The sequence below is a fragment of the Trichosurus vulpecula genome, chromosome 2 (assembly GCF_011100635.1).
Source record: "Trichosurus vulpecula isolate mTriVul1 chromosome 2, mTriVul1.pri, whole genome shotgun sequence".
Taxonomy (NCBI): Eukaryota; Metazoa; Chordata; class Mammalia; order Diprotodontia; family Phalangeridae; genus Trichosurus; species Trichosurus vulpecula.
In genome coordinates, this window is record NC_050574.1 from 268,577,999 (window position 1) to 268,600,073 (window position 22,075).

General features: G+C 37.3%; 1 protein-coding gene across 2 annotated transcripts in view; it reads right to left on the minus strand.

The window, feature by feature from the left end:
• Positions 1 to 14,968, minus strand: part of LOC118837508 (tubulin-specific chaperone cofactor E-like protein) — a 135,074-nt gene extending 120,106 nt beyond the window's left edge. The window contains exons 1-6 of one of the 2 annotated variants that reach the window (XM_036744433.1): positions 14,922 to 14,968; positions 10,573 to 11,417; positions 10,162 to 10,311; positions 8,128 to 8,267; positions 1,795 to 1,976; positions 367 to 623 (exon numbers count right to left, since the gene is read on the minus strand). In XM_036744433.1, coding sequence (XP_036600328.1) covers positions 367 to 623; positions 1,795 to 1,976; positions 8,128 to 8,267; positions 10,162 to 10,294 — 712 coding nt within the window. In that variant the 5' untranslated portion in view covers positions 10,295 to 10,311; positions 10,573 to 11,417; positions 14,922 to 14,968. The remainder of the gene's footprint in view (positions 1 to 366; positions 624 to 1,794; positions 1,977 to 8,127; positions 8,268 to 10,161; positions 10,312 to 10,572; positions 11,418 to 14,921) is intronic. The other variant, XM_036744434.1, reaches the window with a different exon arrangement.
• Positions 14,969 to 22,075: the final 7,107 nt, after the last annotated feature.

Sequence of the window (22,075 nt, forward strand, 5' to 3'; positions counted from 1 at the left end):
GGCAGGGTCTGTGAAGAGTTTCTAGAATCTAAGGTCCCCTGGATGCCACAATGAGGCATTAGAAGAGGACTTTGATGGAGAACTTTCATAGCATGATTACTTTAAATATAAAATATAAATTAATATCTTTATATTGTTATACCTATCAATATTTATATAATACAAAAGCCCTTCTGGAACAGAAAAGAATGCATTAAATATAAGTACATTTGTTTGTCATCACGGAATGAGTGATCACAGCTGAAAATTAATGCCAAAAGAAAAGATGAATATGACTGAAAAACACATATTTTCTTTTCCATTCATGCACAAGCTTAGATCAATTTGCATGTGAAATGGGAAGAATTTTGTGGCTTTAGTCCCCACCTGACTTGTGAAGGCTGATAGAACGCAGATTGGGAAACAACCTTGCTAAGGAATCATCAGGCTCCTCAATGGCATTCAGATGATTGTTGGCCAGGATGAGGGTATCCAGTGAAGGAAACATAACTCCTAACTTTCGAATTTCAGTCCAGTCCTGGAGGTTATTATCTGTGATATGGAGTAGCTTAAGAGATTGACAGCAAATAGAAGAACAAGACACTGTTTCATAGTCATTAAGGCACAGGAAGAGCTCCTCCAACCTACATAGAAAGAAACAAAGATGTTCTCATTTCATACTTTTTAAAAAAGCCTAATAAACTATATATAGATAAGATAGGGCACATACTTTTCCATTTACTTATTTATATCAAATATTGATTGAGTGCCTACTCTAAGCAAAGAACCTTGTCAAGAGTTATACAAGATACAATATGTATAAGACATGGTCCCTCTACCCTAAGATCTCATAATCTATCTGAAAAGACAAGCCTAACCCATGTGAAACACAGGCAAACAATGCAAGAAAACATAAAATTCAGAAGTAAATTGTGCAATGCAAACTTAGTACAATAGCAGTTTAGAAAAGTATGAGATCAGTGAGGACAGCAGTAGTGAAGGGTGGATTCAGGAAGGTGATCCATGAGTTGTGCCATGAAGAAATAGATAGGATTTGGAGACGGAATGGCAAGGAGGGAGGCTATTACCTGGAAAGCATGAGCAAAATCAAAGATGAAAGTTGTAAGGAATAAGGCAAGCTAAGGATAGGAAAAAAACAAATTAAAATGGAGAGTAGGAAATAGAATTGGGTAAGGAGAGGACATTACAAGGTTGTGATAATTTTGATGTGTTTAAACAATGAAGACACCATAGTTTCATAAACATTTAAAACAACTGAGTCCGAACAGCTATACATACACATTTTTCATGTACAGTCTAGTAACTAGTCAAATTTTGATAAACAGCATCAATAAGTCCATCTTTGAATTGTTGAAACATTAGAAACAGCAAAAAGATATTCACCACACCTGGTAACCCTGACAGGCCTTAGAGGAACTGTGATCCCTTCTTGGTGCTGCCCTGTCCCTGTCCTCACCACCCAACCCCCACCCTGCAAGAAAAATGTAGTGGGGTATTAGTGATCCAGTAGTGAGAAACAGTCCTCTTAAGTACTTGTAAATTCCATCCAAATGATGACATCTCTCATGTCCTGGCACCACCAAATACCATATAGAATTCCTAGGGAAGTACTGTTGGATCATCTTAATCCTACCAACCAATCTTAGAAATTCAATATTTTAAGCTCATTCTCCACTCAAACTGCAGTAATGGTAGTGTGGAAACTAGGAGAGTGACAAGCTAGACACACCAGCAAAGATGACAACAGGTGACCCTCCACCTCCCTCTCCTTTATGCCATGGGCTTTTGGCTTACTCTGGTAATTCCTGCAGTAGCATATGGACTGTTTCCCAAGAAGCTTTGCTGTTGTTGAGGACGAGTTTTCTAACCCCAGAAAAGGAACCGGCACATGTTCTCTCTAAAACTGACAAATTCAGAGGGTTGGAACTCAGGTTTAGAAACTCCAAATGAGGGACATTTGACACAATTTTACTGACCTAGGGAGAAAAAAAAGGAGAAGCATATCAGATTGTAATCAAACCATAAATACTTAAGTCAGCTAGGAGTGTATTATCAAGCAAGGGCTATTTGCTTCACTGAGGCTCATTTCACTCTGGTCCCTAACAGGGGATAAGTATAGTTTGTTAAATCCCACAAAAAGGTGCTAACCTCTTCCTATTATAGAATAACACAACTCATCAAGGAGAAGCAAGAAGAATTATTTATTTTGCTTTTAGCAAAATTTTTATTCTCCTGTTTAATATATTCATCAACAAAAAGGAACATCCTAATTTAGAACATTTAGATAAACTCCTAGAGGGCAAGAAGCAGGTGTATCTAGTTCTCTCTGTATATTTAAAAAGAAAATGCAAAATTAAAAATTTATTAAAGGTTTTTTGTCAACCACTCTGTGAAATCACACTGGCTGGCAGGTAAGCCAGGAATTATTTGTAATTCAGTGTCATCTGGAGAGATTAAAAAAAAAGGAGGGTCCCAAATTGTCCCAAACACTAACTCATTTTAAAAAAATCATCTATAATTAGACAATGACATAGAAGGCATGCTCACCAATTTGGGCAATTTAAATAGCAACTTGGGAGGTAGGATGTAAATGGCCAAAGCAAACTGGAGAAGACTGCAGAACAAAATGCTTAGGCAAGGGAAAGTATGAAGGGAAGTACTGGTGATGGGAGTCCTAAAAGAGCTGCTCCCAGCCCCAATATTCTAAATTCATTATAGGCCCCACTGTACCTACCCAGGCCTCCCCAAAGTCCTAACTTATGCCTCACTGCTCAATAGAACAGGTGTGTCCATGAACTCTTAGTTCCCACAGAAACAGCAGGCATGTTCATGTGATGGGAACCCAGCCACTGCCTCTACCTAACTACTGCCCCCAGATTCACTCCCACAGAAACAGGTGTGTCCTTCTATTCAATCACAGCCACATCATCCATCTAGCCCAAGACAGGACCACAATACCTAACTATGTATCTCGACCAGACAGGACCACAATAGCTAGCCAACTGGAGGGTGGCATGACCAGAATGTTTAACCACTGAACCACAGATGGGACCCCTCTTCCATTACCTAATCCCTTAACAAACTCCTCCTGCCTTTTTAATATTAATCATATTCCTACATTCTACGTAAATTTCTGTTGTGTAATTGCATCTTTACCCTATAAAAATCCATCTTGCTTTCTCTGAAGCTGCTGGTTCCTCTTGGAACTTAGCCTGCTCTCAATAAATGCCTATACTTGGATTAGAGGTGGTCTGACTGAATTCTTTGAGACAGTTCCACCACAACACATCATGGAACTGCAACAGTTTTTGGCCCTAGGTAGGCAGAGACTAAACCTCAGCACTGGCATTGCCCAGTGTGATGGAGAGTTCTAGGGATCATGGTGTGTGTGCACGTCTAAACACACCCACACACACATACACAGCCAGACATCCACACACATGCACACACACCCATATGTCCAGACACACACATCCACAAATACAGACATACACAAATATACAAAGACATATACACATACATACCCATACACATGTACACACACACACACACACACACACACACACACACACACAGAGTACAGGATGCCAGAAATTAGGTCATCTTTACTTCCCACTCATACCTGAAGTACAATGAATGTCCACTTACAGGCTCCTTGGCCCAAGAACTGTGGACTACTTCAGAGTGTTTAGAGGAGAGCAACAAGTTGTTAAAGTGACTGAGGCAGGGGACTCCCATCAGAAAAGCACAAATAAATTGGGATTACTGAAATTGGAGAAAAGAAAACTAAGGAGATTTCAATGTGATCCTACCAACAAACCATCAATGATGAATGTGTGAATTTAAGTTGTTTTATCTATGAGGGCAGAACTGTACTGTCAGTCTGTATTCTGCAGTCCCCACTGTGATGTACAACATGCATCTGGGAAAAAGCTGGTTCAGTATATTGGTTATGAAGCTCAGCAAAGCAAACTGGTCCAAAGACAAATCACATCTATGCTTTTAGCTTCATTAGCCCCAAATTTCAATCAAATGAGTAATAATGGTCCTCAAGTATACGAAGGATTTTCAAAGAGGAAGTAGTGACCAGTTACACTCACTCTCTCTGCTGTAGATAGTGGAAGAAATGGGATTAAACTATAACATAATTGTTAGCTATGGTAAAATATCAATGAATAAGAACCAAATTAATAATAACTCTCCTACCAAAAATATTTTCCTACATTCTATTTTTACAAGAATTGCAAATGATAACAAAGCTTGATTGCATAGGGGGTTTGCTTTCTGAAAATCAACTTTTAGGTAGTATCTTAAGGGCAGACAAATTTAGTCTCAACCTTCCATTATACTGTATTGCTGAAATATAATGAGAACGAAGGAATGATGAGCCTGAAGTACTGCAACACCCTCAAATCCTATTAAACTGAGTTGACTAAACTCTACTAATACTAATGTATTTTGGAAAATACTACATTTACTATATATTATATACTAATGTGTTTTGGAAAACTCAACAAAAGTAGAAGCACAAAAGAGTTTTCTGATGACATTTTTAGTAAACAAGAAATGTCAGGATATGCTATTTTTCCCTGAGCATATTGATTAATTTGGGTTTTGAAAGTGTAAGAATTTCCTGACAGCTTGGCATAGAATCACAGGCTATAAGAGCTGAGGAAACTGAGGTTCTGACAACGTAAATGACATCTCAGAGGTTACAGACCAAGTAACTGTCAAAATCTGGCCTAGTCCTCATAGCCTCTGACTCCAAGACGGGAACTCTTTCCACTCTCCAACACAGTCCCTTCTCAGACACCATGAGTACCTGGCACTTCATATGGCCTCCCCTTCTTTAGGATCTTAAAAACAGGACTCTTTTCCACCTGGCATGACTTAGACATAGTCACATACGGTGGCCAGGACATCTTTCAAGGACTCAATGATTCTATGATTTAATAAGGGACCCCCCACTCTGGTTTCAACAAAGGGAGAAATGATAGTTTTAAGAAAAGTAGGAAGAAACATTTGTGAGATGATATCTGTAACTTATACCCAAGCTATTCACTATGCAGACTGAGTGGTTAATTGCACCCTTACCTCAACAGCCTGGTTTAATTTCTTTCATAAAATAGTTTTGATAAAGAGAAAAAAAGGAGATACCTTGGGAAAGGTCAGACAAAAATCTACTTGGCCACAACCTCTAGTTGAAAACAAAAGAATATGCATTTCTTTAAGCTGTGGTGCCTAGCCTTTGGGGCTGTTCTTGTTTGGGAGTGTGGGGGGTGGTGCAGTGTCAGAAAAGAGGGAGAAATCTTTCCATCTCCATAGGATTTTACAATTCCTCTCATTGCCATATTTTGACCCGCAAGACAGTCAGTAGCCACCAGTTAGGAACACTAAATTTGAAAGGTGATCATATTTACTTAAATCCACCCCAGATTTATTACCCCGAAGTCAGGGCCCTATTTACTTAGTACAGTAAAATGGCAAATTACTTTTAAGATAACTTAGTCACACTGAATACTTTCTAAAATAAATGTATTCTTGAAAAGCTCTGGCATACAGGGATTTCTGACTGTGACAAAATCTGAACTACAGTGATTTGAAACTATAAATTAGTGGTCGTTAACAGCCTGGCAATGGGTTCTATTAATTCTAGTCAACTTATATCATCGTTTTCTGGCTCTGTATATCTCCCTTCCACATCAGCCTACTTACTAAACTACTACATGTACTATATAGGTCACAAGGTTTGGGCAAATGATAATAGGAGAGTAAAGACAATACATGAGGGGGAAAAAAGTACAAATTGGAAAACAACAACTTTAAGGGAAATAGTAACAAATACATATCTGAAAACTGCCTAACAGAAGGAAAAGATGCTAACTAGGAACTCTACTGGGACAATATAGGCTACACAATTAAATACACTTTTACTCAAACATAATTATTAATCATAGGTTGCTCTTAGGCTTTATACAGGATGGAACTTGGGGAAGATACAGTTTACATTCACAATATGTGAAACTTCAATTTCACATTTTGATTCGGCCTTCAGAAAATCTTGGTGCAGACCACAGTGCTTCAGTAGAAGAAAAAGGCAAATTATTTCATACAACCCCTTACAGTGCTAGGCAAAAAACCATTTTCAGTATGGCCATATAGAACTAGAGATATTTGTCTCACTTTCCATATGAGATGTCTTCATCATCACTAGGGCTATTTCTATCACTATCAGCTTTCACCAGTTCATGGCAAAAAACCACAACAACAAACAAAAACACAACCCCAAACCGAGGAATTTCTTATCCAATTAAAAAAAAATTAAGTAACAACAAAATACATACGTACGTAATAGTTGAAGTGATCTAGAGGAGAAAGCTGATGGGACCTGTCTATTCAGTTACAAAATAGTCGGTTAGTCAATAAACATTTATTAAGCACCCACTAAGTGCCAGATGGTGTGCTAAGTGCTGGGGATTCAAAGAAAAGCAAACAGTCCCTGTCCTCAAGAAGCTCTAATGGGGGAGACAACATGCAAACAACTATGTACAAAGAAGATATACACAAAACAAATAGGAGATAAACAACAGAGGGAAAGCCCTAGCATTAAAGGAAACCAGGAAAGGCTTCTTGTAGTGGGTGGGATTTTGCCTGTACAGAAATACAACTGTCCAGTGGGGTTATTAGGAAGACTATATAGAGGTGCAAAAAAAGTGTTAAGTTAACTGCCGAAGTTATGCAGTAGGATGAGCATTAAAGCAGCAAAGACCCTTGGGCATATGCAGTCAGGTACATAATTCACTTGGCAGAGAATGCTATCCACATGGGTGAAAAATGAAAACGTGCTTCTCAAGTAGAGGATATTTGTTAGCTCATTCAAACCAGCAGCAGGTCAGAGATTACACGTTAACCAGTTGACACAGATCTCAAAAAGTTTAGGGTGGAACTATAGTAATGTAAGAATTTTAATAAAATGACATATATAACACCAAAGGCCATGAGCTTAAAGAGACTGCAACACAGGGAGAGAAGGGCAGGGAAAAATAAGGGAGAGTGATGGATTTCTTTTAATCTCCTACCAAGGCTGACTTGGAATATGAACAACACTAAATAACCTTCTCTATTCCTTAGTTTCTTCATTTATGAAATAGGGGGTTAAGCTATATGATCTGTAAGATACATCTGAGGTCTAGTAGAGTGTTTCACCAGTTAATCCGACAAGCACTCCAGACAGCGAGTCCATCTGTGGTTCACAAAAAAGGAGACAAGCACAGAGGGATTAAGTGACTTGCTCAAGGTCATTGAGCAAGTTAAGAGCTCAGGGATGAAAAAAAAAGTGGTCTTAATTTACTAAATGTCTACTTTAAACATGGAATACACACGAAGTTCATATAGAAATAACCATACTTGCCCCCATTTTTAAAGGTAGCCTCTGTCAAGTGAAGACAAAGTCTATAGTTGGCGATGTGGGGGTGTATGACTTATTAGGGACTTAAAACCACATTTAGAAGATGTTAGCTCATATCAATCTTCCAAAAATACTTAAAAATACAGTAAGAAATTTTAAAATATTTGGAATTAACCTCTTGAATAAAATAAATAAATGAATAAAATGAATAATTCTTTTTAATAACCATAGTTTCAAGATTCATTAATTATTATGTCAATTTGCTATAATAAATTCTGAAGAAACAGCAGAGACTGAATGTAGGATGTACAAACTGGTGAGGTATGGGATGTTTTAGTACTGGTTAGTATTTTAGTATTGCTTTTAGTATTTTAATGTTTTAGTATGCTTCAAACCTAGGGAGTTTTGTTAACCTCTTAACAAACTCAGTGTACTGTGCACTAAAAGAAAACACAGTCGTAGTAACAAGGGCAATTCAAGAATCACCACAGCCGGGAAGATGAAATTTGAACATGCCTGAGTCATTGAGGTTATTTTTCCTGATGCATACAAAGTAATAAACACAAACCTCAAGTGAAAATTAAAATTCAGAAGAATTCAATAGAACAGACACATTTACCTCTTTTGAAGTCACCAAAAGAAATATCACGAACATTACTGTAAAGAATGATAATATAGTTGGAGCTGCATTTCACCAACATGCAGCTATATAACTTTACCTCATGCCAGTCTTCAAGTTTATTGTCAGAAAGATCTAATTCAGACACATGGGCACAGAAGGCAGCAATTTCATTTTCATCTCCTGCACAGGTAATTCCGCAGCTGTTCAACACCAGTACGCTTGGGAGGTTGAGCCGATCTGAATCACAGGGAAAAAACCCCACCTCTGGCGTCAACCTAACTCCTGTCAGCATGTGCCCATCCCTGAGACCTCAAGAAATAAAAATCAGACTGCATGAAATTAACACAAGCACTGGAAGGCAGGGGAATTAGCTGGGCCCAGAAGGAAATTACAAGTATAAGATTAGAAGCAATTTAAGAAGCTATTTGACCTTTACCCTCTGGAAAGACCCTAAATTTCAAATGGACTACAATATAGAAAAAACTCCTGACTAGTTCATGTTAAGAGCCAAACATATGCCAATTAATAACCAGATTACTACACACTCCTCATTAGCATCAAACGTTCTTTTATGGGGGAGCAGAGAGTTTGAAGAAGGGGAAAGGAATAAGCATTTACTAAGCTCCCACTATGTGCCAGACATATTTTAAGTGCTTTACAACTATTACCTTCTTTAATCAAGGTAGGTGCTTTTTATCCCCATTTTACAACTGAGGAAACAGAGACAGAGTATCAGTCAAGTATCTTGCTCAGGGTCAAACAGTTACAAAGAGTCATACATTTTTCCCAACTATTATCTTTCTCCTACCTCATTTTTACCTTCTCCAATTCCTGCCTTTGGAGATTCTTGCATGCCATCTCTTAGACCTATGCCATCAATCCATCAATTGAATCATCTTTCTTCTCTTAATCAAAAATGGAAGTCTATCTGAGTTAAATGGACCCATTTATACCCCTGCATCTCTTTTTGTATATTTCCAAAGTTCATCAGTCATTTATTACCCATCTTATATCAACTCTTCTTCCTCTTTTTGGAGGCACAGGCATGGGGTATAGAAAATAGACTTGTGATTTTCCATAGCTGTCAATTTAGCACTTTTTAATTATAAGATTGACAGAAAATACCACAATTGGAATGTATTCATGTGATTTCTGGGAAATCCCTAACTAGAAGACTCTACCCTTCTCTCATGATAGAGATTACAATGAGTTCAGACTGCTGTACCAGGAGATAACATGCAATTTGTATAAATTCCTTCTCTGGGGTGCACATATTATTTTTTCCTACTTCCTGGGTTGGTTGAAATGCAGATTAACCATATTTCTAATTATTTATAGCCAAACACCCACTAAACATTTGGACTTGAGAACTTAAAACAGTAATAATTGTTCTTCATTAACAGGGAGGTAGAAATATCTTTTAGAATTATTTATTGTTATACTTACTGAAAGGTATATATATTTTGTGTGTACTCACTTGAAATCCTTCTTTGTTTGTGGCATTCTCCTTACATCATACTTTTTCTTTTTTCTCTCTCTACTCTTTTGAATTCTCCCCCGCCTTCAGTGTGAAGCCTTCTCTGAGCAGCTTAATCATCTAGCCTTCTGAACTCCTATAGTGTACTCGTCTACACAACTCACCAGGCAATCAACATGTACTTTCTTGTGTGGTCAATTATCAACCAACCAACAAGTAATTATTAAGTGATTATTATGTGTCAGACACCATACTAGGTGTTGGGTATCCAAGTATAAAGAACGAAAAAAATCCCTAATTGCAGAGAGCTTACATTTTAATGTAGACTGTCTTACGCTTCTTATCTCTACTAATCCCTGCCCAGTAAACACAGAGTAAATATTTGTGGGTTGATTAAAAGAAGGAAGGCAGGGTGAAGAGAAAAAAATTGGTTCAAAGGGTCTTTCTTGTGCAACAATAACCTCTTAAGCACCTCCAGGCCACTTAATTTCATATTCAGTTAGAAAACATTATCGTCAGGTCTACGGGGGAGTGGAAATACATTAAAGGGAAAACTTACTGGCAATTCCAAAAGACCATCTAGCTTAGGTGACTGGGCACAGAGGAAAGTATTTGCAAAAATAAAGCAAACTTTTGGTTCCATTTTCTAATTACCTTTCATTGGAGAACCCTGAGGTGTGGCTGGAACATGAACTCCCATCCCAGGACCACGGCGATAGGGGAAATTCTCAGGACTGTACTTTTCACATAAAACTTGCATGAAACTTCTTCCACTTGGTTGGTCCATCTTTTCTTGCTAGAATTCTATAAGCAACAGAAAAATCATCTAATTAATTAATTTGGCAAATATTTGTTGAGTATCTATAGCATATTAGGCACTGTATTAGGCACAAATATATATGGTTGTGCCCAACATTTCCAGAGTTTATTAACTAGTGGGAAAAACGATTCTTTAAGGATCTGTGATTTTGTCAGTACTTCCTCCATGGACATAGGTCACAACATCTCTGTATCTTGGTATTTATAGTCTTTAATAGTTGCTGTGGCTGAAAAAAAATTCATCACCTTGGGGCCAACATGGTGGTGAACCACTCTGAATTTAGCTAGGTTGCTCCTCAGGGAAAGAGATCAGCATAGTCCTTGATAATTCAGGATCATCTACATGCCATAATGAAACATCAGAGGGAAGGAAGAAAGTTTTATACCCAAATAAATATCAATACCAAATCAAGGCAATTTACGATCAGGGTGTTTCACTGGTATAGACAGCAAGTGCCATAAAAATTCAAAGATCATTTCCAGCCTGGGGTGGGGGGGTCAGTTTCATGCAACAAGTAGCTTCTGAACTAAAGCTTGAAGGATGAGTAGGATTTCAATAAGCAAAGAAAGCATTTCAGGTAGTGGGAACAAGGTAAACAAAGGTATGAGTTGGCAGAAGCATGTTTGGGATTTGGTGAGCAAACCATAGCTAAAGCAGAGGGGTTGTGGTAGATAAAACTTGAAAAGCAGACAAAAGAACATAACATTATAGAGGACCTTCATTGCCAGGACCTCCAGTTTGGACTATGTATTGAACAACTGAAAGTTCTTGAATAGTTAGTTAAGTAACATGACACAAAGCCAGTTTTCTATGAAGATTAATCTGGAGACAATGTACAGACACTGTGAGGGAAAAATTCATAGAATCAGGTGACTGTATGTATGGAATATGGAAGCAAAAATGGTCAGAGTTCTTTGAGGTTTCAATTTCAATTAGGATGACAGCGAGTAATGAGATAACATTAACAGAAATCCCACACTTCAAGTTTGGATTTAGACAATTACTATTCTCCAGGAAAGACAAGAACAATGTATAAGATGTTTTTGTTTTGCCATCCATTCCTCCATCCATTGTGAGGTCATCTATTCAGCTAATTAGAAAAAAAAAGGAAAAATTAAAAAACCATAACACTTTAAAAATAAACATATTCATAAAACACACACACACACACACACACATTAAAGGGAAATCAGACTTACTGTTTAACTGAAAAGTAGTCTATTCCTTTCCATTTGCAGCCTAGGTAAGGCCTTCCCTATATAACCCCCAAAGAGACTAGTCATCAAAAACTACAGTGAACCCTCAGCACTTATGTGTATGTTGAAGCAGATAATGTTGCACTGGCTGTTTGACATTTGCTGATTAATAAACCTTGGTTAGAGGGGCTGGTAATGTTCAATATTTAACACAAAACATAAGCAACTCACACTGACCTCTTATTCCTACCCATCAGGTGTGAGGTCGACTTTCTAGTACTTGTACTAGTATTACAAGGCTTCGCACCCCTTGTCTTATTTTGTCATTACAACAATGCAGGTAGCATGATACTCACTTTTTAGGGAAGGAAACAAAGACTTAGAAAAGTTAAGTGAATTCTTCACAATCTGGCTTCTGCCAATCTTAAAAACAAAACTTTTTGCTGGTATCTTTTATTTAATTTTTATGCCAGTTATTTCCTGATGTAACAACTCTGCCCCTCTCTTCACCCCAACTCTTAGCCTCTTCCCAGACTTGACACTTCTCTTTTTTATGAAGTGTACATTCTAGTCAAACTAGCCTGCTTCATATAACTTAAAGTCAAGTCAACAAACATTTATTAAGTGTCTATTCTGTGTGAGGTGCTGTGCTAAGTGTGAGGATATAAGAAAGTTCCTGTTCTCAAGCTCACATTTAATGGGGGAGAAAACACTGTAAATACCTAGGTGCAAAAAAGGTATGTAAAAGATAAACTGGAGATAATCTCAGAGTGAAAGCGCTAAGATTAAGGAGGACCAGGAAAGGCTTCTTGCAGAAGGTGAGACTTGACAGAACTCCTGAGAAGCCAGGCATGGGGAACAGCCAGTGAAATTACCCAAAGTTCAGGAGAGTTCTTGTCCCTGTGTGAGGGGCAAGAAAGAGGCCAACGTCACTTGATTACAGATTACAGAGAGGTAAAAAGATTGGAAAGACAGGAAAGGGCTGGGTTATGATGCCTTTGAACACAAAGCAGAGAAAAATAATTCTTTAAGTGTCTCTGATTTTGTCAGTACTTCCTCCATGAATACAAGTCTAAACATCTCTATGTCTTAGTATATATAGTCTTTAATAGTTTTTGTGGCTGAAAAATATTCATCACTTTGGGGCCAACATGGTGGTGAACCACTCTGAATTTAGCTAGGCTGCTCCTCAGGAAAAGAGACTGGCATAGCTGTTTATATTCCGGGATGATCTATATGTCATAATGAAACATCAAAGCAGTTTTCCACATCCTGTCATTTCTTTCTTTGTAGCTTCTCTACTATATATCCCCTTCTCTCCTCTGTCACTGCCACTATCCTGGTACAGACGCTTATCACCTCATGCTTAAACTACTGCAATAGCCTGCTGGTTGATTTCTCTGCCTTAACTCTCTCCCCACCCCAGTCCATCATCTATTCCACTGTCAAACTGTTCTACCTCAAGTACAGGACTATCATGCCTCCCCTCAAATCAGTAAACTCCAATGGCTCCCTTTCACCTCCTTAATCTATTTACATGGTGGATCTAAGTTCCTTGAAGAGGAAATATTTTTAGATGAATTTTTAGGTGAACTGAATTACTCAAGGTTACACAGCTTTCAAATTACAAAGCCAGGATTTAAACCCGTTTTCTCACTTTAAAACATTTTATAGTATATGACAATTAAACCTTTCTAGTAATTTTTGCCCATGGCCTACACAAATGTTTGTACCAAGTCAATCCCAAAATACATAAAGATATAATCAAGAAGTAAAAGGTATGCATTTTATGTATAAATAAATAAAAATATATTTTATTTGTAATGAATATTAGCTATGACAAATTTAAGCCCTTCATAGACGGTCGATTGATTACTTCCTTATTGTTATACTTGTCTGCATTGTTTTACTTTACATGAGATTTTTTTTTTGATTTGATGGCTGTCTCTCCCATTAAAGCAAATGGAAGTATGGGATGATGTCTATTTCTTTTATATCTATTCATAACTCTGGTATAGTACACTCCACATGGTAGGGAATATTGAGCTGACAGATTTATTCTCTGGGGTAACTTAATGACTTTCAGAAACATCCCAGTTAAGTTGTGTCAAAAGAAGGAATCAAAAAACTAAGCATGAAATCTTAAACCAGCACCAGGGATAAATGCTAAAAGAAGTGTTGAACTACATAACCTTTAATCCTCTTCCACCTTTATGATTTCATGATTCTCAGATTCTTTAAATCTTCAGTTCACGCTTCTTGAATTTACAGACCATATCTTCTTTTTATTTTTTTCTAACTTTACCAGGTCTCTAAATAGTGGGTATTCAAGTACCATATTGACTGACCATCTATTTCATTTTCAATGAAAGGTTAAATTATGGAGAACAACTTTAATGGATCTTGCATAAATAAATAGAAAAAGATGAAACCACCATCTGTTCAGTACACTCTTACAAGTGCAAAGATTTGGCTTGCTTTAGCCTGAGATAATTTATATTTTCTGCATAACTCCTGCGCTCTATCCCATATCTGATTATATATAAAGCCTGATCTGTGTTTGGATCATCTGGGCCTTAGGGAGCAGTTGGATCGAAGGGCACCATATCTTATTGCCTACTGGCAGTAGAAAGTCTAAAACAATCGCTTTAAAATTGGCTCTAGACAGTGACCCCTCATTAAGTCATAAGCTTCCAGATACTGAACAGTTCAGCAGAGTTGTTGCTGATGCTGTTTTTAAGGGGTAAGATGGCACGACCCCTACCAAAAAACTGATAGTTGAGAAGAGTGAAAGATGAAAAGCTGCTGAAATGGCCTCTGACAACTCATATCCTGTTTATGCTAGCCTCTTTGGTCCGGAGGTTTCAGAAATTTCTAGACACTGGTGATACCTTACAATTTGGAGGCAACATTCTTACCCTCATTCTGGAAACAGACAAAGCCAGGGACACAGAGATTAAATGTTAAATTCAAATTGAAACTCTTGATAGACCTGGGAACCAAGGAATCTAACAATTTCACCAAACTATCTTTTGTTCTCATGTCCCATTCCCCCCCCCCCCGCCCCCTGTCTGAAAAGCAATTCCAGGCGCCGTTTTTTTCTGGTCGTTTTCCAGAGTTCTGTACTGGAATTGCTTTCCAGGAATGCAGATGGCATACACATTAATACAGGGGTTTTAAACTGAATTAAGATTGTAGAATGGATCAGTAACATAGATCTATTCAAAATCTGCTGTAGCAGCTTAAGAAGGAACGGGGTGGGAAGAAAAGGCTCACACCTAAAATACTGAAAAATGAGCAAATACAGGATGGTAAGAGACCCTGTAGTGAGGCCTTTTAAAAGGACTTTTTTAAAAAAAAACCTCATGACTTTCTGGAAATAACAGGTATCAAATTACCTTTGACAGTATCTAATGTTGGCAGAGTGCTAATGCATGTGTACGAGGTTGTTCTGAACTAGTGGTTGATGGAGCCAGGCATCCTGGGTGCTGTTCTTTGGTTCCATTACCAAATCATTGAGTGATCCCTGTGAAAAGCACAAGCCCTTTGTGCCTCAGGTTCCTCAGTGCATAATACAAATAACAGAATACTTGCTTGTATAGAACATGGACACTGGCCAGTTAAAGGAATAATGTCAAAATGGCACATCCTTTCAAATAAATTATCCACCAGTAACAAACTACTTATAATTAGTGCCCTGCAACCAAAGGGCGAGTCCCCAACTGATATGAGGATCAACAATGAACACAGGAAATCGTCTTCTGACCAAGTTGCAAGATTAATTTTGACTTCATAAAGTAAATGTTACATTTCATAGTATGATACAACCAATACAAATTCTTGTTACCACTTCCAACAGATAAAGATAGCCCTCAATATGAACGACATGTGAATTGTCATAAAGGGATATAATCCAATATTATAACAGCAAGGGATATCAGCACTCTCTAGGAATTGAAGATTTATTACAAAATATCCATGTTATTTCCCTACTCAAACCTTGATCCTCTAATTTCTTCAATGGATTTTCACTGTCTACTGAATAAAATTCAAACTTCTTTGCTTGTTATTCAAGTTTTCCAGGATCCTAGCTTAATATCATGCCTATCCATAACTTGTCTGGTTTGTCTAGACCATTCACTGGTCTAGAGGAGTTGTTCAATCTTTTTTGTGTCATGGACTCCTTTGGCAATCTGGTGAAGCCTATGGACCCCTTCTCAGAATATATTTTACTAGAATGTTTTTGAATACATAAAATAAAATACATAATTACAAAGGAAAACTACATTGAAATACAGTTATCAAACTATTAACAAAAAGAAGTTAACGGCACCCAGGTTAAGAATCTCTTGTAACCTCCAAGATTCACTTTGAAATATTGCCTATGCCAGCACTCTAGTTAGCATTCTCATCTCTTCTCTCACACCACAACCTTGGACTCTGCTCCTAGGTCCCCTGGTGAGGAATCAGGCACCCACAGTATTTCTCAGCTATTTCCTACTAGAATGTAAACTCCTTAACAGCAGGGACTATCATGCTTATTTGTATTTCTATTTCCAGTGCCTGGCAGATAGTTAAGTGCAATTTTTAGCTATCTATTTTTTAATGAGAGGTTAACAAATCTGAGTAACAGCTCCACAATATTTCTTTAAAGTACTTTCAAAATTCTTGGCCAGTTGTCACTCACTTCCAGAGAAATAAACCAATTTTTCTTCATCAAATTAAATATAGTGAACCCTGTTGCCCTCACCACTATTCTATTTCTTACCTATAATCTGTCACCCTCAAAAGACAGTCTGGGACTAGAAATTTTCACATAGCAATTCATTTATTTCAAACTCTGTGCTAGCCCCTTTCTAGCTAGTACAGGCATTCAGTCAAAGTGAGAACGCACAAATACCTTAGGTTATAAAGGCCAAGGTCTCCCACTGCATCCTGTGCCATCTCCAGTCATCCTGATCTATACCCAGTCACTGAACCCAGATGGCTCTGGAGGAGAAAGTGAGGCTGGTGACTTTGCACAGCCCTCCCTCACTGTAAGCCAATTCACTTGGAAGTCAGGGCATCACTTTCCTGATGTTATGGTCCTCTTCGAGACTGAAGGACAAACAACAACCAGTCCCTTTTTACCATGACTGGCAAATAGTTCCACTAGTTCTCTAAGTCGTTTTTTCTTTCTAAGTATTTAAAGAATCTTTTATTCTTGGTGGTTTTAGATAATCTTAGCAAGGATCTCTTCAAATTATCTTTTTTTGGTTTGCCTAAGTTCACCTTATGGACTTCCTAATTCTTCAGCAATCTTTTCCATTTTTTAAAAACAGCATCTTTTCTATGTGAGCCCTTCAGACTTTGTGTTCAGCAATGTAAGATTTATTCATTTATTTTTGAAAGCTGGATCATCCAGATGCTCAACACAAATTTAATGTGGGTTCATAAGGTGTTGTAACTCCCTCAAGAAAAAGTTAAAAATATAGCTAAGTTTAAGAAAAAATCAAGGAAAATTCCTGAATGATGTATGAATATCCATTGAGGCCAACAAGTCACATTTACAAGAAAGCTCTTTGTAAAAAATGCTCCTCTAACACTACCACCACCACGCCGTGAAGTAGGTAGTACAAGTACTAGTGTCCTCATTTCAGAGATGATGGAATGAAGGCTAGGAGAAATAAATGACTTTGTCGGGCTAGGAGCTGAACCCCAATCTTTTGTTCCATTTCTTTTTCCACTACACCATACTTTCTGTGAATCCCCTTGTTTTCAGTCAGTTAGAAAACTGGTCTAGAAGGAATAATAATCGACTAGTGTATGGCAATTATTGTTCCATGTAGAGGTTACTTGTCATTCTAATTCTGTTCTGATTTTCATGAACATTGTTCAAATAATATACACAGAAAAGCTGCCAACTTTGGAGAAAGATGAGTAGAAGAAATAAACGAACTGCAACAAATTGCTTATAGGTATGTTAAAGAGTTGCTAACCAATTCACTAATTTTTTACTAAAAGCATTTCAACTGATGAACCTGAGAGGTGCTGATAAATTATCACAGCATACCAGCCACCAAGATCTCACACTCTAACATATACCACCCTATTTAAAAGACTTTCACTTTTCAAGATCTCTGAGCAACAAAACACTGTATACAGGTCTGCAAGTACAGAATGTCAACTTTTCTAACCAGAATATAAATAATAAAGCTACCAAATGAAATGGAAATCTAGATGTTCTGTTCATTCCTTTTGGTAAGAAAGGATTATTCTAATTTCTTATAATTTCAAAATTAATATGCTTTTTAAACAAATAAAACCTATTCACAAAGTTTTCTACATCACAACACAGATTCTTCATTCCTACTTAGATCTAAAGGAAGGTGTTAAATATAATTTACCATTTTGAAGCCACATTTTTAATCAAAAGCTAAATTTTAAGGGGGAAATGCAACTTCAAAATGATCTCATTTCATATGTAAAGTTCAATAGGACAAAATGCTGAAATCAAGAATCGAATCATCGGGAAATTTGGTTTGACTCCGTGCCTGTCACTTTATTTCAAAATATGACGTATCACTTTAATCTGCTAATTCAAATGTATCATACTAAGACTTCTGAATCTGTTTCAAAATTTTCAGAGGAAGTATAAATAATAAAGAGTTATAATAATTAAAATGAGAATATAGTTTTAGTTAGACTGAAAGTATAATTTCAAAAAATGTGTGGAAAGTATATCTCTTCACTTGGTTTTGTAAACATTCCTTTCCCAACCTCCAAGTCCTTGTTCTCTACCCAAAACATTCGTTCACTTGCTAATTCTTTATTAAATAGGTCATCTTGTAATACAGAGTAAAGCTACTTTCTATACCTCCTCAGACACAAAGGAAGATGTAACATGTACTACCCTTTTTTCCAAGTTTCCAGCGAGACTTTTCCACTCTGCAGCTGGACAGATTGTCTTCTTCACAAATGAATAATATCTATCCTACATTTCCAGTTGTCCTGGATCCTTTTGAGGAAAGCTCCAAATATTTAAACTCATTCTTACTTAAGTTCTGAAAGTAATTATTTACTCCTGGAACCAACAGCCCAAGCAAAGTGTCCCTATACTGATTAATAATTATTTTACTTAGTAACATCCCACCTCTGAAACAAGCTAACACTTGTCTCGATTTTATAGGACATGAAACTGAGGAAACTTGCTTAGGTTTCTGTGGTACAAGCAACATACTAAAACTAAACATATCTTCTATCTCACCAGCCTGTTGGGTTCTGCTACCTTTGTTAAAGAAGAAATGTTTGATGTCTCTAGCCAGTTGTTTGTGAGCAGCATGTTAATTAGACTTAGGTTGTTGACATATTATTTATTAAAATGAGAGACAAACATTGCAGCTAAATCAAAGTAATTGAACAAATGAACTTTTCCAAATAGAGGAATCGATCTCGTAACTAGAGAGAAAAAGGTTCTTTAACGGCTGGTCCCATAAAGGGAGGTCCCCAACCCTAACCCCACCTGATATATTAGACCTCATCAGAACATTCTGCAGGCATGTTTTCTCTCTGCTGTGAATATACAAGTTTAAGGTCATTACTCAGCTCTCGGGAGAACAGATTACTTCTGTTCAGAAGCAGCTCCAGAAGCTGGCATGTTAAAGTGAAGCCTCATTAGAGACAAACAACTAGCCATCATTTTACATACAGCAGCACACTCCAGCAGTTTACAAACTATTCTTGTTAATCAAGAAGCATTTCCAGAATTTTAAAACTATACAGACTAGTTTTTAAAAAGTACTTAGCTCCCAAAAACATAAACCTGTCCAACTCCTGTCCAACCTGAATGTCAGAGCAATAATGTCCTTGTTATTTGTGAATATAGGTGACCTAAGCAGAAATTCTTAATAGGTTGCTTCAGTCCAATTTTTTTTTTCAGGCTTTAGGACTCTGCTAATTAGCATGGTAGTAACATAATAATATACCTAATATGTCATCGATAGCACTCCATTTCCTCTCTAGGAAGATTTTTACCCATCTTCTCAGCAATTCAAATCCCACAACTCCTTCCTGCCCTAAATCAAAGGTCCATCTCTGTATGCTAAGGCTTCCCAGACCATTCCATTCTTCAGTGCTCTCCCTCTCCTTTGTAATCTTAGATTTGTCCAAACCACTCATTTGGAAATTAATCATCTCTTCTCTTGACTTTTTAGAATATTTTATTCCGCCCCCCCTTTTATTGCATTCTACAACTAAATAACAGAATTTTATGAGCAATAAAAGCATCTTACACTTCGTTGTATCCCTATACAGAACCTAATATTGTGGAACATTTGAGCTAGAAGGGATATGGGAACTCCAGTCATCTCATTTTTGCAAGGCGGGAGAGTGAGACTCAGAAAGACTGAATAGCATGGCATAATACAGAGCCAGGAAGAGAAACAATCCAGGTCTCCTGACTTCCAAGCCCATGTTCTTGCTACTCCACCACTCTACCTGAGACAATGAAGATAATCAGTAACGGAGAGTATATAGCTGAGGTTCACAAAAAGAGTTGTTAGGAATTTCCTTTCTTACCTGTAAGGGTTGAATTACCCCTACTAAGCATTTTGGAGAAATCTTAGTGGTTTAGAGATAACCTTCTGTTATTCTCCACAAGGATACATCCCTGAACTTAATCCTAGAAGAAACAAGAAAGATTCAATGGTGGGGGAAGTTAAAGAGTGGGTGGGCAAGATTAGTGTCACCAAAGCAGAGGTAAAGAAGCCCAAACACCCTCAGGAAGGCCCAGTTTTAAGTGGCAGATAGAGAAGTAACTGGAGGGTGGGTGGAACAAAAAGCAGCTCTCTGCTGAATATATGGCACGCCAAAATAATGAAACATTCAGGGATAAGTTTGAAACTCCTGTAAACTCTCATGTGCAGGAAGCAGCAAGGGGAGAATCCAATCTTTGATTTCATTGTTATAGTAGGGAACTCTCATAGAGGAAACTCCCACTACCCAAACCATCCACCACCTGCTTTGCCATTTAAGAGTTAAAGAGTTTCTTGGGGTACTGGGAGAAGCCCACATTTTTTGAACTCCAAGGCTGCTCTCTGTGTACTAAGCCACATTGCTTCTCATTCCTTAACTTACTCAAAAGGAAATCTTAAATATGTCAATAATAAAACAAAACTATTATGTCTAGGACTGACAAATTTGTATGACAAATACATGATCACAACACATTTATTAGGAACTTACTGTGGGCAAGACAAATAAAAGATGAAAAAAGGCATAGGGACTTCCCTGAAGGAAAGCAAAATATATATATAAATAAGAACATAATAGAGGCAAGTAAGAGATTCAGACAAAGTTCTCTAGGAAAATTTGAGGAGGAAGGAAACACCTTCAATTGTAGCTATCAGGGAAGGCTTCATCAAAGAACTGAGCCTTGGAGAAGCCTTATGATCCTATCAATTTAAACTCCTTTAAGTTGGTGAAGTTAAATCTTAGCCCTTCTCAGCTAACTTCTTAGAGAATGCTGATTATATTCCTTGCTTTTACTTCTTCCTCTAACTTCTTAACTCTTTACAATGTGGCTTCTAAGCCTCATCACTCAGTTAAAACTGCTCTCTCCAAAGTTACCAATTATCTTTTTTAAAAAATATTTTTGTTGAATGTCTTGTCTTTACAGCACCTACATTTTGGAATGTATCCACTCTCCTCTCAGAGTGCCATCCCCCAACAACAAGCTCAGGAAAATTAACATGGAAAAGGCTAACATTATTTATGTCCCACACCTATTGTCTTCTACCTCTTCTAAGAGAGGAGCCTCATTCTTATACTCTTCTTTGGAGTCAAGTTTGACCATAATTTCTCAGCATTCAGTTTCAATGTTTTTATGTTGTTCTTTTCAGTTACATTATTGTAATCATTGTGTGTCCTGTTTTATGCTTACTTCATTTTTCATCAGTTCATATGATTATTCCTAGGTGTCTTGGTATTCACTGTTGCTTAGAGCACAGTAATATTTCAGTGCATCCAAGTTCTACAATTTCTTTAGGCATTCTTCCCAAAGTAAGATCTTTTTTGTTTCCAATTCTTCATCACTACAAAAAGTACTGCTATAAATATTTTGGTTTAAGATTTTTCTTATCTTTCTTTTTATCAATGAAGCAACAAGCAGCATAGGCTGAGGGAGAGTACTGGATTGAAGTCAGAAGACCTGGCTTCAAGTTGTAGCTAAAACACTTACCCTGGAAAAGTCACTTAACCTCTCTAAGGTCTCAATTATCTCAACTGCAAAATGAGGGGGGTCTGGGTAGATGAGCCCAAAGCTCCTTTCCATCTCTAAATTATAGCTCCTATAACAATGAACACAGCAATGATTATTTACATTGTTTTATACATTGTTTTTGTAGTTGTAATTTTAATAAAAATGAAAATTTGAATAAAATAAGATCTAAGAAAATCATATAGACAGCTAAATGAAAAGTGTATGTGGGGGCATATTTTTTTGTAAGTAAAGAGGAAGCACTTTCACAAAAGTTAGAAACTACTATTTTAGTTATCATGTGGTTCCCCCACCCCT